We start from the raw sequence: 17,622 nt of genomic DNA, 5'->3' as shown, positions 1-17,622 counted from the left end.
CTTCATCAATATTGATTTTATCGTCCAAGCCAAAGCAATGACAAATATTGATAAATTAAATAAAGATGGAGGGTTAAACAAGGGTATATGAAGTCACATTGAAAACAATGTGGCTCAAGTGATAACTGGTGCATTTCTGACCTTATTTTATTTATTATTATTTATTTTAGATAGCAGAATAAAGTTACGTTATCCTACAGATCAACGTAAAGGTTTGGTTGGTTATGTGTGGAGTATCATTTTGAACTGTGACACAGGGAAACCATTGAGGTGTTGCGTAAGATTAGATTAGATAAGGATGAAGGAGCAGAGGATGTTGGAGCAGAGGATGATGGTTCAGAGGATGTTGGAGCAGAGGATGATGGTCCAGAGGATGATGGTTCAGAGGATGATGGAACAGAGGATGATGGAGGAGAGGGTGTTGGAGCAGAGGATGATGGAGCAGAGGACGAAGGTGCAGATGATGATGCAGGAGAGGATGAAGGAGAATGATGGAGCAGAGGATGAATGATCAGAAGATGATGTAGCAGAAGCTACACTCCTCCTCCTCCTCCTCCTCCGCCCCCTCCTCTTGCTGGATGCGGCGCAGGGCGACATCCAGCGCGGCGCCATTTCTGCAGTTCATCCTCCGGAAGCTCCTCCCCCTGGCGGTGGTGTTGGTGGTGCATCTTCAGCGGGAGAACCAACCGACAGACGCTCATCCAGTCCGGTGAGGGAAAGCGCTCTGAGTTGCTGCGAGCCCCGGTCCAGAAAACATGGCATCACCGAGGACAGTCACCATCGTGGCCCTTTCCATCGCCCTGGGCCTGTTCTTCGTGTTCATGGGAACCATCAAACTCACACCGAGGCTCAGCAAAGACGCCTACAGTGAAATGGTGAGTACGCGTCCGCGGCGAGAGGCCATTGTTCTCGGGGGAGGATGGAGGCTCTCAGGCTCGGGTAACGCGGGGAGACGTTGACCTTAATATGAGGAGAGACGGGATCGGGAGCGCGTGTGTGAAAGGCTTTGTCTCCCCTGAACGTGAAAGAATCAGACCTGAGGTCGGTTAGCTCACAGGTTAGGCCTCTGTGTTACAGGATACACCTTTTTTAAATGTGTCTGGATCAACACAGGAATCAGCATCGATGCATAAATTCCCCACAGCAGCTGGTCAATGCTAAAACACTAAGGATTCACCAGGGAATTCATTCATTCATTTCCATTCGCATTCTGTCATTCAGCTTGACTATTGGGATATGTTTTCCGGATAAATAACAGATTTCCGAGTTTTACCAGTGTCTGTAATGTCTGTTGAATGTGTATAAGTTCTTCAACTACTCGTTTTAAGGTGTAAAGCAAGTTAAGGATTTTAATGGCGGCATATTCGAGCAATTTCTCCTAGATGCACCTGATGAAGTGTCCTGAGTGGGGGATGCTAGCTGTCCTGCTACAGCCCAACGAACGTGCTAACAGGCCAGCTTCCTGTCACATGTACATTCAAATAGGTTCAACATTAACTGTGGCAACTGATAAAGTTAATGCATTTGTTTTAAGAATGGAGTACTAACAAGTCCTCATGGGTGTTTGCATGACCTTATATAAAAGTTGGAGATATCTCAAGCAGATCTCTGAATTCTTCTCCTTTGCAGAAAAGGGCCTACAAGAGTTACGCCAAGGCACTGCCGGGCCTGAAGAAGATCGGGATCAGCTCAGTCCTGCTCCGCAAGATCATCGGCTCTCTGGAGGTGGGCTGCGGCGTGGTGCTCACCCTGGTGCCGGGCCGGCCGAAGGACGTGGCCAACTTCCTGCTGCTGCTGGTCATGCTGGCCGTCCTGTTCTTCCACCAGCTAGTGGGAGACCCCCTGAAGCGGTACGCCCATGCTCTGGTCTTTGGCATCCTACTCACCTGCCGGCTGCTCATCGCCCGCCAGAGCGACGACCGGCCGGAGAGAGAGGACAGCAGAGAGGAACAGCAGGTGAACGACCAGGAAAAGAACAAGGTCAAGCAGTCCTAAGATCCCTCTGCCACTCTGGTCCAAGCCACAGCAAAGGGAAACTGAAGCGCCTTTATGGATTGTAGTCATTTGAATTTTGAAGGAAACGGTCACTCCCAGTAATAAAAGCCATCACACATCCCCCCCGTCTCATCCAGCTGGCTGACTGAATACCCTCACCCACTCCTCTGCACCATTAATGTGAAACCAAGAACTCCTGATCCAAACGTCCTCTACATAAACATGGACAATCTTACCTTTGGAAACTCTGAAGAGCTCAGCTCGCTGTAACAATAGTCTATCCCATGTTCCCTATTTATTTCAGTCCTACACTGTGTTAAAGTTACTATTGTTTTTTTTTTCTTAATGAAGTGTAAGTTTCTTTAATGTGACAAGTTGATTTGAGAATGCTGTTTTTCATGAAAGAATCTTTGTAGCTTGTTTTTTCTAATTTGTTTTTATACTGTATGTAGGAGAGACTGATAATTTCAATATTTCAAGCATGTTTCATCTGGTCAAGACAACAGAAAATAAAGCAAACACAGCACTGGTGAAAGGGTTTTGTACTAACCAACCATATATTAGGAAGTATTACATAGCCGCGTCTGACTTTGATGCAATGTGAACAGAAGGCTATTTTAAAAAGCAAAAAATATATACATCCTCATTCATTGTTCCTCTCTGCAGGTTTTTGCAGATGTACAAATGAAAGCCATTCTCCTGAGGACAAATACGCTGAATTCCCCCTTTCTCCTTTTAGTTCAGTGAACACAGTGAAGTTGTTCAGCCGGGGAAGGACAGCAGCTGCTGCCTCAGGTGTCTGCTGCCTACTCGTACAGCTGAACATCCAGCTCAGTCTTTTTGTCCGTTAAAATGAACTTGACCTTTGTTTTTTAATTCACAGTTTTAGGATTATTCTCTGTCTCGAAACAGCTCTGCTCAACCCTTTGGTTTTATCGTTTTCCTCTCTAAAGATTTGAAAATCCTCAGGTATGGGGATGAAAAGTCATCTTAATATTCTGTCAGATTTGAGATTCAAAATATTTCTGTAAATGATATACTTCAAATAAAGAATTGGAAGTATGACTGGCTAAATATTGTTTGTTTATTAGCACTCTTGCGTAGCTCCACTTTGAAAATGCTGTGATGGGATTTTTGTGTTATCTTATTATATAAAGTCACTCAGTCCCTGTCACATTCCTTCTCATTAACACTGTTTCATGAGCCCAAATATGCATCGCTAGCCTCTATGCACCTTAAGGGATGTTTCTTATTTTATAACTGGTTCCTAATCCTCTAATGAAATGAATGTAGTTACAAGGAAATTATAAGGGAAATTACCTAATCCGTGACCGGAAATCCCTTTATTCTGTAAATATAAGCTGAAAAACTAAAAACACAACACAGAGAAACCACCAATCATTTTCAGAACTATATGATTAGAAAAAAACATGCTCTAACACTGGTTGTGAGGGAACAGATATCACAACTCAGACAGTAAGGGGCTCTGAAGAGACACTAGACACAGTGGGATGATTTTGCTCCTGCTCCTCAGACCATTTGGCTTTGCAGGGTTTGGATAGGTCATAAAGTCTTTCTAATTACAGTAAACAATATTTGTAAGGTTCAGGCTGATGTCAGACAAAACATTTGAATTTGCTTTAATGGTCATATCATAAATATTTTAAAATTCTTCCATTCTATGGACCAAAGTATTAATATTTTGAGAATATAGTCACTAGATTAATGATAATATAAATAGTCTGGCTGCCCTTGATATTTATTTAACCACAGCTACATTGGGGTTAATGGGATTTATTCAGTCCTCACTGTGAACAGTTACTTTTTATTTAATAACATTTAATAACCTGACAAGTCTATGTTCTCTGTGTGAAAATCCAAGTATATTTATATACACATATTTTTAATGGCGTGATTACCATCTATTGACGTGTTAACACAACTTGCTAATACTGCTTAATAAAGGAATCTTAATATACTGTTTTTCTATGGTTAGAGCTATGGGTGTGAGGTGGACTACAACCTGACTACAACTCCCAGCAAGCCCGCGGGCGGAAGCGGTGAAGTGCGCACGCTCAGAGCAAACGGTCGGGCGGTGGATTTGATTTCGGTTTGAATGGCCGCGGCGGAACTCACTGTTTTCAAGTGTTAGCGATGCAGAAATGGCAGCGAAACAAAACGCGTCGGGGTCCGCGGAGTCAGACCAGTCGTCTCTAGCCGAGCAGCAGACGAGCCGGAGCTTTAACCGCAGTGTTCGGGTGGCGGAGAAGGAGCGGAGGAAGACCGAGGCGGAGGACCCGTTCGTCCCGGCCCTCAAGTACTTCTCTGACGGTAGGAGGCGGCCCGGCTGCTCCCAGGCAAACTGTGACGTTAGCTCAGTTAGCAACCGTGCTAACCGTCCAGGATTCAAACAACAAAGCTTTAACTCGCGTTACCTTCTTATGTGAAGTTTACTGGTGGCTAATGTTTGCTAAGTTACAGTTAGCTGCTGAATTAGATGATGACACAGTCCCAGACAGAGCTGGCGTTGTATCAGTAGCTTCATTTACTGAACACAGACACCATCTGTTTTTCAAATAGACTGAACCAAAAGTTCCCTTGCAATGCTTTGTAACGATCGATCGATTACATGAGCAGAAACTAAATACTCGTTAATGGTGGTCCAGTATTTATTAGAAAAACACCAAACATCTGATGTTTACAGCTTCTTAAATGGGATGATTTGCTTTTATTTTCTTTGTCATGTGTAGCTTAACACGCATGTTTATTATTTAGGACTCGAAGTCACAACAAAACAAGATTAATCGACAGTGCAACTTTTGGATGCTTCAGTAGGTTTAGCCTGATTCTGTAAGAATGTTAACTTATAGATTTTGACATTGGAGGTAACGTTTACTTGAAGAATTATATTGTATATTTGTTATTACTGCCATATTCTTGTATTCTGTGTGACTGGTAATTTAAACAGGCACATCCCTACACTTTATTTACAATGTGCATATACTGTTGGGTAAATGTAACTAGGAAGGATGCTCACCAGCTCGAACATCTCCTATATATATATATATATATATATGCAATTCTTTGGAAAAGTATTAATGTAGTATTAAGTATTAATGCTTCAATACAACTTTCCTTGCTTGGCCGGAAAACACTGAACATACTCTTACGCTCTTGTCACACACAAAAATATCCTGTGTTAAGATTTCTATTTAGAATTAGTAATCATCGCATTATGTTTATTTGGTGTTCAAAAAAGAGAATAATTTCAATTGTCTTGCTGGTTTTTGGCATTGCTGTGTTAGGACAATAATATGTTGCTTGGTTGCTTCAGTAAAAATCAAAAACTCTAGTAAAAACTAGAAAAAACATTGAGAGAATTCGTTCTTCATCATGCTAACTTATACACATTTGTGATATATGACGTCCCCTCTCCTTCCTGTAGTGGAAGCAGGAACTCCATTGCATGGGAACGATGAGTTTGAGAGGAACCTGGTGCTGGTGGAGAAGGTGGCCTACGCTAGAGGACTTTCCCCGGAGGCCATCTCTATCATGCTGGAGTTTGCCATGAGCCTCCGTATGGGTAAGAAGAAAATTCACATAGTCCGTCCCACAGGAAACAACCAGCTCCAGACGGACTCATTCGAACTGACTCTCACCATGGGGCTGCAATGTTTTCCACTGAGACACTGTGCTGTCCAAAATGCAATACCAACATTATTTATGTTTTATATACGGTGTTATAACTTATCAATCTGATGTGAGGACACTTGCGTTCTGTTAATGTACTGGGCAGTTAATTTAGTTTTCACCACCCATCTCGATGTAGGGACGAGTCCATGTGTCCGGATACTGAAGTGTCTGATTCCTGCCACCGTGGTGCCACAGGAGGCTGTGGTTCGAGCGGTGGTTTGGCTGGGTGTTGGCAAAATACCCATCAGCACCCAAGTAAGTGCATTTCATTCTGCTCGCACTAATAAATCTGAAGACTTTAAGGATAAAGTTTATGTGTGTAGACGGTAGTTACTTTTTAACTTCATGATGGTGGGCAGTAAATGTTCATATCATTTTTTTAACCTGTTTTCTATCCATGAGTAATTTTCAAGCATGTTGAATTCAGGGAGATGCATTACTACCTCGTAAAGATTAATTATATTAAAGTTTAGTTGGTAAAATGCAGTTTTTGAGACAAGCTTTGTTTACCTGATTGTAATTATGTTTTCTCATATTGCTGACATTGCTCAATAGTGAATACATTTTTGCATTTTCTGCTATATTCAGATTCTCTTTATAAAGTGGGTGTTGACTGTCTTTGACATGATTGACTCAAAAGAGCAACTTCGAGCTGTCTATGGCTTCATCTTCAGCTTTGTCACGGAGGAGAATCTGGTAAGTGTACTCATCATATTTGCGTTGTTGTAATAAACATTAAGCAAAATTTGGTAGCATGAATTCGGATTTTCCAGTGTAATATTAATTTACATCTATTTTTGATAAACACAAATTAATTTATGTGCTTTAGGCCGGATACATTACAGTTCATGTTTTAAGGAGCAACATGTCAGGACCCTGTTTCAAACAGCAAGTTCACAGAATTATCTGTATAATACTTTTAATGTATTAAAAGATGCAAAATAACAGATCTGTAACTGAAAAGGATGTGATCTATTCAGAGTTTGACACTGGCTCCTTTCCAGTGTTATGATACAACCAATCTGGGATCCACTCAACAGCTGTTGTCATTATATCTTCTCCCATTTTTTTTCAGTGTCCCTTCATATGCCATCTGTTGTACCTTTTGACCAGAAAGGAGAGTGGTAAGTCTTTTCACATTTTCACTCCAGAAATATGATCCACGTTTGTACTGTGGTCTCCTCAATTTTCTCTGGTTTACTCCATGGTTTGCTCTTTTCAGTATTCTCATCACTTCTCTGAGTGTTATTGATTGCTTGATTTACTTTCTCATTGTAGTGCGAGTGTTCAGAGTGCGTAAGCTGCTGGAGCTTCAGTCTAAACTGGTAAATATGCTGCTAATTAAATATGATCTCCAGAGCCATTTATCACGGCCACTTGAATATTTCCTTACTGACTTTGAAAATCGGTTGGATGATAAATTGCATAAATATTTTTTTTTCTTTTCTGTGGTTCACACATTGTTCCTATAAACAGTTCCCCATACCTTACTATTTGTTGTTGTGGTTTATTTCATCAGAGGGAAACTACAGTAAAATGAAGAAGTCATGAACAGGGTGCATCATCCTGAGTGTGTTGACATTTGTTCTTGTGTTCTCAGGGAAGGCAGCCGTTCCTCCTGCACCTACTGTCCCTTTACAAAGTGTTTTGCCCTGAACTTGTGACTCTCTCCATTTCTTCACGAATGCGGGTTTGTACATGGACTGTGAAGTTAATGCTCATGCTGCTGTTAGAATACCAGATGACCATTATCTCCAATCATCAGTTAAATAACATATTTTTCTGTCCCACTACAGAGTGGGTTTAGGAACCACAACTCCCCCTGGAAGTCATCATTGATTGCTGTACAGAAGAGGAATGGTTCCCTGCTGGCCTCCAGCGACAGTCTGCCCCTCACAATAAAAGATAAGCCCAACTCTCGGAAAAGGGTATGAAAGTCTTTTTAAGTTGTCAGCCGCATTGTTTACTCTGTTTGCAATCAGTCCTGCCACACTGCAGTTACTGCTGCAGTTTGCCATGGCCCTTCCAGCAATTCATTTGACCCACCTCCACCCTAACATCCACCCGTACGCTTTGTGGGTTCTCTCCAGGGGTGAAACTGTTAGGTTATCATGCTTGTTTATCGTGTGAAATAATTTATCAGTTTGTTTGATGTTTTATTATTATTGTTTGTTTTGCTCAATTAAATCCTTAAGATGTTTAATTGATCTTTAAATTCAAATCAGAGAATTCGGTATCTGTAATGGAAAAATTATCGAAGGGATTATTTATTAACAAGATAGTTACCAATTATACATTTCTCAATAAAGTAACCAATTACTGAACTAATTGTTGCATCTCTAGCCAAGAAACAGTTTTAGACAGAGTTGTAACAATAAGTTAAAGAATTGATTTGTGTAATGCTAGAAAATAAAACAGCATCCGTATTGATAACCAAATTATTTATCACCTTTCAAGCAGAAATGTCAATTAGCTGATTCCAGCTCCTTTTCTCTGTAATGAATCGGGTTTGGAGAGTTGTTCAAACAAATAACTAATTTGTTGACGTCACTGTGAGGGGACGGTAATCTCTACTAATTCTCAAATATTTTATAGACAGAGGAGTAATCAATCATTTTTATTTCCATAAAAATGAAGTTGTCCACTGTTGCCTAGCCTCTATTTATTGTGTCTTTTACTGTTCTTTATTTTTCAGAAATACGGTCACCTGGAGTTGCCAGTTTTGAATTCGCTCGTCAATAAACAGGCTCAGGCTGAGTCGCCCTTCAGCAGAAAGTTGGTTCCCCTGGTGCAGCTCAGCTCTTTTACTCAGCTCCTGGAAAATATACATCGAATAGAGGTAACACCCCTCAGGAAAGAGCTCCGATCTCTACACCTACTGGGTGCTGACACTGCAACTGCTCCATTTACAGTGTCACTTCTTCTGTGTCTTTCTATGTTTCACTATACAGCTGTTGATCTCATAACACCAGCACTACCAAAGTGTAATTTAAGGATTAAGCATGGGGATAATTTATTATTCAAGCAACAGAATAAAATTTATGCCAGTTTGTCCATGCCATTAGGATGCTTAACCACAGTCTGTGATGTATCCTCACAGCCACTGGGTGGTGCTGCATCACTGTTAAAATGTTGTCTCTCTATAGTTTTAGGCCATTAAGAACTTAAGTCCTACAGACAGCCCAGCAGAGGTGGCCTCAGGCTGTAATTGTTTATTAGATTAGAGCATAAACCAGTTTCATGAGCAACCGTGCTCGTCGTTTGTCTTCTAAACAGATTGTGGCTACTTTTACAGATATCATCAGTTGTTTATCTATCCTATATAAACAATGAACACTGGGAAGAGACGTATCAGAGTAATGCATTGGACAAAGTCACAAAGCAAATGGTCGTTTAAAGAGCCCCCTCCATAAATGTCTATTTGCCCTGTAGATTCAGTGACCTGATAAAGTTAATATGGGGCATTTTAAATGGCCTGCAGACTTTTATGTTTCTTGCTACATAAATCTAACTCTTTCCTTTCCCACAAAACCAACTTGAGCAGTCTGGATTTTGGACGGCCTCAACTGTGTTGATTGCTGAGAAAGCTCCCCTCTGCCGTGAGTTAGGAAAGACAACCGAGACCAGTCAACCGTAGAGCAGAGGCATTGATGGCAGCAATGATTAGTTCCCTCATCTCCTGTTGTCTGAAGGAAAATAGGACTTTTCTCGGTTTAATGATACAATTGTTCCATAATTATTAAGGAGCTGTGCTGTGTCCTTCTTGGTTTAATGTATTTATTATACTAAGCCCGTATCCACATTGAGAGGCAGCTGCTCATGCACAATAAAGAAGGATATGATGGAAGACATGTCCCAGTCCTGACATTATGGAGATTAGTGGAAACTGAAGAATCGGCTCAGTATCCCCTCTTTGAATTTATGGATATTTGATTATTTCAGTCGCTCAATTATACTGTTTCCCATTTCTTCATTTTACCTCCACCAGCTGCCGGCTCAGATGGGCTCGCTGCTGGGCTCCAGTCTGGCCCTGCAGTACCTTGACTGTGTTCAGGATGAGTCTGCTCTCCTACGCCTTAACTTCTGGCTCGGCTACGCTCTTCACGAAGGTATGCGCGCGCGTGTGTGTGTGTGTGTGTGTGTGTGTGTGTGTGTGTTACCTAGCTGGAATATCAAAGAGCTTCTTTCAGAGATGGGTTTAAGAGGGACCGGGGGGGATTTTACTTTGTAAAGCTGCATCACATTTGAAATCTTCTGCTGTTTTCCTTTTGATTCCTTTGACTTTTTCACTCAGTAAATACCCTCTTTTGCTATTGCTGTTAAGAATTTCTGTTCTGTGGGGATGGAAGAGCCTCCCAGAATTCAGAGGAAGCTCTGCAATTTCTGGACAAGTTGCTGTCCACACAGCATTTTCTGCAGGTGAGCCTCACCACTCAAGCCCTGATAGCTACCTCTCTTTCTGACAGCCATCACTCACTTTCTCTGCAACATGTATAGCTGACACCTGCCGCAAAACCCAGGCAGGTTACATAAATGTTTTCAATTCACATTTCTCCTACAGGAAGCATTTTCCAGTTCAGAGGCTTTCCTGTACAAATTTCTCAGCGTGTGGGATGGTTCCCTCCTCCGCCCACAGATCCTCAGCCTCCTAAGCAACATTCCTGTTGTCCCCAGTTCCCGTAAGTTGTGCTTCCACAGCCTCTCTCATTGAACAGTACCACTCTTTAGTTTGCCTACCTTCTCACTCTTCCTAAATGTATGATATAATCGTGTTGTTTAAGGAAAAAAACACATTTGATTAGATTCTTGGGGGGAAAAAGCAGCAATGTCACTGCAGTCTCCCTCGGAGTTCTCCCCTCGGCCTTGGCTGCTGCACACAATGCACCGCGTGACAGACAGGGGTCACACAACGTCACTTTCATTGATTGAAAATGAAATGTAATCTGTCAAACTGAAATGAACAATCAGTTGTAGTGTAACCTTGTTGTAACGGTGGCAGAGAGTTCACAATTCAACCTGGCTGCAGAGAGCATGATCTGTACTCTGAAGAATCGAATCTCCCTTGTTTGGAAATACTGGTAAATGGTCAATTTGTGGAACCTGGAGATAAAATATCTAAGTGTTATAAGCCTACCATGACCTGTCCGAGGGCACATCTCGAATATATTCACCCAAATAAGCAGCACCGATCGGTAACTCCACTTAAACAGTAATTGTGTGTCATTCCCTTTGATTGTGGTGCATTTATTTATCTGCTGCAGCTGTAACCTTTTACTCCCCCACTGCAGAAATCGGAAGGCTTCTCTTTGAGCCCCTCATGCAGCTCTTCTTCACATCCTCCCTGTTTTTCAAGGTAGGCTGTCCTCCGAGGCTCAAGTAGAATAATCTTGGTGCTGCTGCTGTGCTTGAATTACTAAACCTCCTGCTATTAGTATGAATAAAACACTCACTATGTGTACTTTATGTTGTTTAAGCTACTGTATGCTTAGTGCTTTTCCACTTTGTCGTGTGTGTGTGTCTGCAGTGTGGACTCATGGAGTGCCTGAACAATATGCTGTTGAAGTGGCTTACCTGGCATTCAGTGTACGCTCTGGAGGACGACTTAGACATCAGCCTCAACAGCCACACCTCTATGTGAGTCTCACAACCACTTCTCTCTGCATGTTTATGCCCTGAGCATAAACAAGCAATAGACCTGAAACCAATAATTTACGTAAGAGCATAAGAGTTGAGGTTCTTTTAATTTTTTACCCTCAATCCCCAAAAATCCTCACACGTCAGTTGTAATAAACGTCCTCAGTTCCTGCCTCAGTTTTACTTACTGCAACTCAGTGTAATAAAAAGAGTCACTCCATTATAGAAGTCCCAGTTGACACTTTTTTCAAATTAAAAGTTCTATTGATTTTAGCAGCATGTTGATCTATTTCATATATCAAACTTTGAGAGAAACTCGGCATTTATCAGCTAAGGCAGAAATGTGTATGGACATGTTTTGAACCCATTTATTCATATTTTATAATCGAAATTAGTTTTGAGACAGAAACACTCAATATCCAGTTAAATGATTTTCCAGCTTCCAGATTAAGAGGCGGAGTTGGTGTCAGTTATGTTTGAATATCTGCGTCCTCCCACAATAAATAATCCAATAAGTGGAGAGAACCAATTTTCCTTCACTGCCATTCCCAAACTCAACCAATGTAAAAATAATCGATTGTGTGTTTGTGCACTCGTTCTCATGTCAGAGCTGATTCAGTGTTAGTTGTTTTGGAAATGTAGTGAACTGCCACTTTGACTGATGCAGGAGCTTTCTTCTATCAGAGAGCTCAGTCACAGAATAATGAGAGACCTGAGTCACAGAGTAATGCTCCACGGGCAAATCAGTGGACCGATGTTACACATTGGTGTCATTTCCAAATGTTAGTAGTCTCTGTGTCTGACTCAGCTTTTCCTTCTGTCCCAGAAACATGACCCTGTCAGGGTTCAAGGACTCTGTGATGGAGCTTGTTCACTTTGTGGGTCGTCTGGCGTCCGTGGGCCTCCAGCTCGAAGGCTCTCACTCGCTCCTCCTCAGCTTCATCCTGGACTTCTACGAGACGGTAAACTGAGCTGATCTCATTAAACCAAAGATGTATTTTGTTTATCATTACTTCAGTTAGAAGTTTGACTTTTACTGTCCAAAGTAACATGCATGTAGTTTGACAGTAGACTGACATTTTCAAATCTATCTAATGATGTGGAACAGATTTTCTGTCCTCATTTTAATTATTTTAAAGCGTTAACAACTATCTCAGACAAAGTAAGTAGACAACAATCAAAATGAACACGGGCAACAGGACAATGTAAGACTGTTGAAATAGCAGCAACAAATACACTATAATAAGGATTATAGACACAGATATGCAGTGGATACAAATCATGATAAATACATGACATTGACAGGTATATTGTTTCGCTTCCAAATCAAGGAAATTTTACACTTTGGGAAATTTTGTTGGGAGTAAGATAAGAAGATTGATTTCTCTCTCATACCTGTAATAATATGGAAAGGACACCATTAGCTTAGCTTAAATACTGTAAACAGGGGGAAGCACTTGCCTGGCTCTGTCTGACTGTAACAAAATCGGCCCAGCACATCAAAAGTTCACCAACTAACACAAAACTGAAGCATAAAAAACATCCATTTGCTGTTTTATTTTAGCCAAACTGTTTATTTGAACAACTGGACTGAAGCCACATGACCATATGGCCAACCCATCTTTATCGAAGCCCCTTTGACACGTATTGTGGATTCACAGGATCTGTAGGTCTATTGTCAGCCTCCTATCTACCCTCTTAAAATGCTTGTGAGCATAGTTTATGATGATCCTGATGCAGGTCGCTCAACAAAATGCATCATCCCAAGTTCAGTCCAGTATATGCTTAGTTAAAGCAATTTACTGCAACTGCTGTTGGGGTTTCGACCTCTGCCGAACAGTTTCTCTGCCAGGACAAATAACTTCTCGCTGTCTCTTCTGGTTGCTTGGCAACTTTTCATCAAGTCTTATGTCAGACTGACGCATGTTTCAATCAGACGGAGACATACAGAGACTCTTCTTTTTTTATTATTGCAGCACACCACTTAAAAACTCAAAACTTTTACTGCACTGCATGAGCATTAGTTCTTGGCCTTATTTGACTCAAAATATTCAATAAAGAAGAAGATAAGATACCAAGAGCAGCAACATAGATCAGCATGTACCAACTGTTTCCAAAGCACAGTCCTATTTAACGCATTAGAGGGGAGATCTACTCCCTGTGGTTGGAGTATCCATGTTTCACTTGTATCTCCTGTGGGTGGGTGTTAACTGTCTATTTCTCTCCTCCTCCAGGTGTGTGACACATTTCTGAAGTATGGGCTCCCCCTGGTGGTGATGCCCCCTCCAGGAGTGTTTTACCCAGCCCTGTTTTCTCCCGACCCCATTAGCGTGGACCGACTGGCCTTCATCATGTACAGGTGCGGACTCCTGGTTTCAGTGTTGCAGCCTGCCATCAGCTAATCTAGATGCATATGTTAGCTACACGCTTAATGTGGTTTGTCACATGCTTATCCATATTTTATGACTTAAGAGAGCTTGAATCAAATGGCTGCATTGCACTAATGTACATGTTAATGTATGATTTATGATAATGAGAGGCAAAGGGGTGACATACTTAAACCCTCTTCTCCTCTTGATGTAGAATTCCAGCATCATTCATAGCTCCAGCCTCTGATAACACAAATCCTTACAGTGCCGGCTAATTGACCAGACCTCAGGGTTCTGAAATAATTTTACCAATGCATAAAAATGCCACGGGCAAAGAAAATTGGAGAGTTAATAGCATGAATTTCTTCTGATGGGCTACAGAGAGTTTTGCAGAGAGTCACTGTTTCTTTTTTGTCCAGGTACAAGGTGAACCTGACATCAGCCAAGAGTCAAGAGAAAGTCACAGAGGTAAAAAGAAAACACTTGGTTCTTGTTGCACACATCTGTAAATGGAACATACTCAGATTTTCACTGCAATAGTACTGTAAGGGTATATTTTCCCCATTGCACTGAGTATTTGACAGAGGGGATGTGGTGCTTTCATACACCCACACGCATGCATTTCATATATACACTTTGAATGCATTAGTTCTTATTGCAGGTATGATGTTGCTGCTCTCCTCTCACATTTCTTGCTATTTGTGCCCCTTTTGATTCACTTCAGTAGTTTTTATAGATTTTACACGTCTCAGTCTTCCTCTTTAGGAGTCCAGCAGCGTCAACTCACCCTTTATACCCTCTCAGATGAGGACTTGATAAGTTGTTGATTTGAAGGCAGCTTCCACTGCGAGCTGTGAATTTACATGTCAGGCAGCCAGCACTCTCCCCCTTAAAATGTCAGCGGCAAGTTTTTATCAGGAAAAATGGACTTGGTAAATGGCATGCAAATGTATCTGCACAACAAATATCAGATGTGAAAGTCTGAGGATGTAGAGTGAGGTTTAGTTTGACTCTCGTTCTTTTTGCCTTTTCTTTCATCTCAATCTGTCGCTCCCTTTGATTCTGTTTTCCAGCAGGCCTTTCACATCAGCCGCCAAACGTTTCGTGAGTTCAACAACTACGTGGTCGTCATGGTCAACTGCCTGTGGAACTCCAAAATGTTTCATCCGGGAATGGGAGTGCAGCTGGGAGAGGAGCTCCTCCTCAAGAGCAACGTACCGCAATACAGCACCAGTTTTGACCTGGTCCACCACCCTGCTTTCCTGAGCTACGCTGTCGACTTCCACCTGAGGGTGAGTGTGAATCATCTCGGGCGTCTTGATTTGTGTCTTACAGAGAGATGTGGGTAGGATGTACCTGCTGCAGCCCACAAAATGCTTCTTCTACTGAGCAACTCCAAACAAAACCTACTTCAAAGCTTTGGCTTATTTTCAAACTGTAAGAGGCACGTGATTTATCAGCGTGTGGCCGATCTGTAGAGTTTGGGTAATATACTTCAAGCCAAGTCAAGGATACAAATGTGTTATTAATGTAACTTTCAAATAAGATACATTAATACAGAAATACATTTTATTATTAATGGCTGCAGCATGAGCTGCGGTTCTCATCATGTTTAATAATACACACATACTCCTTTTTGGTTCGGTTCAACTGCTCCATTCAGCAGGAATCTTGAGGAATCTAACAAGGTGCTCTGACAATTAATATTAATGTTCTCTCTTTATCAGTGCTGGCCCGGGAGAAAGGACGTGGACCTCGATTCCATAAAGGTATGCAGGTGTCTCCTTTTCATATCTGCAATTATAATAGAGTTCACATGTAGTTTGATGTGCATCAGACGTATTTGAAAGATTGAGAGATATTGCTTTGATTGTATCAATCCTCAGATGTTGTCTGTGTTTCAGCATTCCAAGCCATGGAGCTGGTACCTGGAGTACTTGTACAGTCAAGGATACGACGGCCTCAAACAGTTTGTTCCAGCCCTGTAGTCGGAGAAGACAGCTTGGACATGCATTTGACTTCCCCAGACGGTTCCTTTTTTGTGTTCACTGCTTTTTGAAAGCTACAAGAACTAAATGAAATAAGGTCAATATCTCTATTTCATTTCAGCAGTGCTGTTGGATGGAATTCAGAGATATATTGATGATCTCCTGGTTTTCATGTAACTCCTGTGAGAGGCTGCCGAACCTGTTGCATTGTGATCCTTTTGCAGGGTTCACAATATATTTGTCAGTTGTTGTCTTCTTGCAATATCAGTTTCTACATACAGTGGATTTTTAACTTGGCTAAAACTAAAAACTTTGTGCCAATGCATGGGCAACATATTAAATCACATCTAGTTGGGATGAGATCTGAGTCATTGCTCACGACAAAACCACAAGTGCTGTTGTTTGTTAAAAGCTGAATTTGAAATTTATGAATCCAGTCCAAACACTCCTGCCACAACCAATTAACAGACCACATGTCGGGCACTTTACAAAGTAAATGTATGAAAACAGATGATATTGTGGACGGCAGGGACTCTAAGACTGGGGTGTGACGGGGGTTTCTGCAGCAGCCTCACCACCACAGGTTCTCGCTTCTTTGAATGAGTGCGACGACTCTGTGCGGCAACTCTGCAGCTCCGCCTCATGTGCAGCTTCATCGATCCACGCTCCCCGGTGCACAAAGACTTTAACACATCGCAGTGGACACGCCAAATTTTAATTGGCCTCTTTTTTTCTGAAAACTTTTTGCAAATGAACTTTTGTGGATGGAGGTGGCAGTTAGAAGGTGGACAATCCACCCCATAACCCCACCCTGGCGTGTGGCCCAGGTTTTTTCAGAGGGACATCAGCTGGAAACTGACAACAGGCGACAGTCTGTACACAGCAGAGCTAAACGCTCGACTCAGTGGAGAGGAAAACAACCACTTGCATCTTACTCATTTTCTAAAAGACTTGTACATATTTTATCACCTCTCTTCCAAGTGAGCTACTTGCAAGCGCTCTGAGTTGGTTTTCTGTACATAGACTTATCTGTGATAATTGTGCTTTTCTTCTCATAGTCTCAGCAGCACTGCCTTGGTGGACATTTGGTAGAAGCAGTGACCGTAGGGTTGAACACAATGAAAACACGTGTTACAGAGAAAATGTGTTTAACACAAACAATAGAGAATAAAGTGAAAGTGTCTCTTTTTTTGTTTTCTTTTTTTGTGCCAATTCAATCAGGACCAACCCTAACACTGTCTGATTTGACCACAGCGACCTGGAACCTGTTGTTCTGTTCAAAATGCATTGTAGCTTCCTGTTTGTGTTTTATTCTTGAGCAGCTTAACATCTGCAAGAACCTGACTCTTGCACAGTGCTGAAAATAAACAAGTGTGAGACTTTTACTTTCCAAGCTATTAAAATCAACCTGTGGAGTCTTTTTAATTATACTGCAGCATGTCACTGTTTACGGAGCAAATAGCCTGGACTTGTGTCCAACCTGAGTCTTTGGCATCAGTTGCTTGAGAAGCTTTTATACGGATAGATGTTCTTGGCCATTGTCAGTTTACTGAACCATCTGTGAAACAACATTCAGTTTTAATTGAGGGACCCATCTGGATGATTAATAGGCCCCTGGCTTTGTGATTGCTTTTGATGGCTCTAGGTGAAATCACTGTGTGCACACAGTGACCAGTTTCTCCTCGATGTATTCTCATGATCAAGAACATATCAAACATGTCATTTATGTCGGGCCTGTGCTTTTATTTTTGGCCAGATTTAATAATTTCATTGTGATTTGGAGGAAAAACAAGACAGGGCCTCACTTCAAGTAAAGTTCAATGACCCCACAGATATCTGGAACAACAGACCTGTAGTGCAATGTCAGCGTGCCATAGATGTACTAATAATTTATCCTGTCAAGTAAGTTATTGAGTATTTTTCAAGTAATTGATTCATTTTCA

General features: G+C 41.6%; 2 protein-coding genes across 2 annotated transcripts; both read left to right on the top strand.

The window, feature by feature from the left end:
* Window positions 1-633: 633 nt before the first annotated feature.
* On the top strand, window positions 634-3,057 carry tmem35 (transmembrane protein 35). Its single transcript, XM_053428881.1, has 2 exons — window positions 634-875; window positions 1,630-3,057. The coding sequence occupies exons 1-2, from the start codon at window positions 756-758 to the stop codon at window positions 1,993-1,995; spliced, it is 486 nt and encodes a 161-aa protein (XP_053284856.1). The 5' UTR covers window positions 634-755; the 3' UTR covers window positions 1,996-3,057.
* A 1,038-nt stretch (window positions 3,058-4,095) lies between these two features.
* Window positions 4,096-17,064, top strand: cenpi (centromere protein I). Its single transcript, XM_053428845.1, has 20 exons — window positions 4,096-4,326; window positions 5,441-5,578; window positions 5,825-5,943; window positions 6,277-6,384; window positions 6,764-6,812; window positions 6,967-7,013; window positions 7,289-7,378; window positions 7,485-7,616; window positions 8,384-8,527; window positions 9,677-9,797; window positions 10,013-10,107; window positions 10,250-10,367; window positions 10,977-11,041; window positions 11,213-11,322; window positions 12,149-12,284; window positions 13,557-13,681; window positions 14,111-14,159; window positions 14,765-14,983; window positions 15,419-15,460; window positions 15,596-17,064. Exons 1-20 carry the CDS (start codon window positions 4,158-4,160, stop codon window positions 15,677-15,679), a joined length of 2,160 nt encoding a protein of 719 aa, XP_053284820.1. The 5' UTR covers window positions 4,096-4,157; the 3' UTR covers window positions 15,680-17,064.
* The last annotated feature ends 558 nt before the right edge of the window (window positions 17,065-17,622 follow it).

The sequence above is a fragment of the Pleuronectes platessa genome, chromosome 8 (assembly GCF_947347685.1).
Source record: "Pleuronectes platessa chromosome 8, fPlePla1.1, whole genome shotgun sequence".
Classification (NCBI taxonomy): domain Eukaryota; kingdom Metazoa; phylum Chordata; class Actinopteri; order Pleuronectiformes; family Pleuronectidae; genus Pleuronectes; species Pleuronectes platessa.
This window is presented reverse-complemented; position numbering and strand designations above follow the sequence as displayed.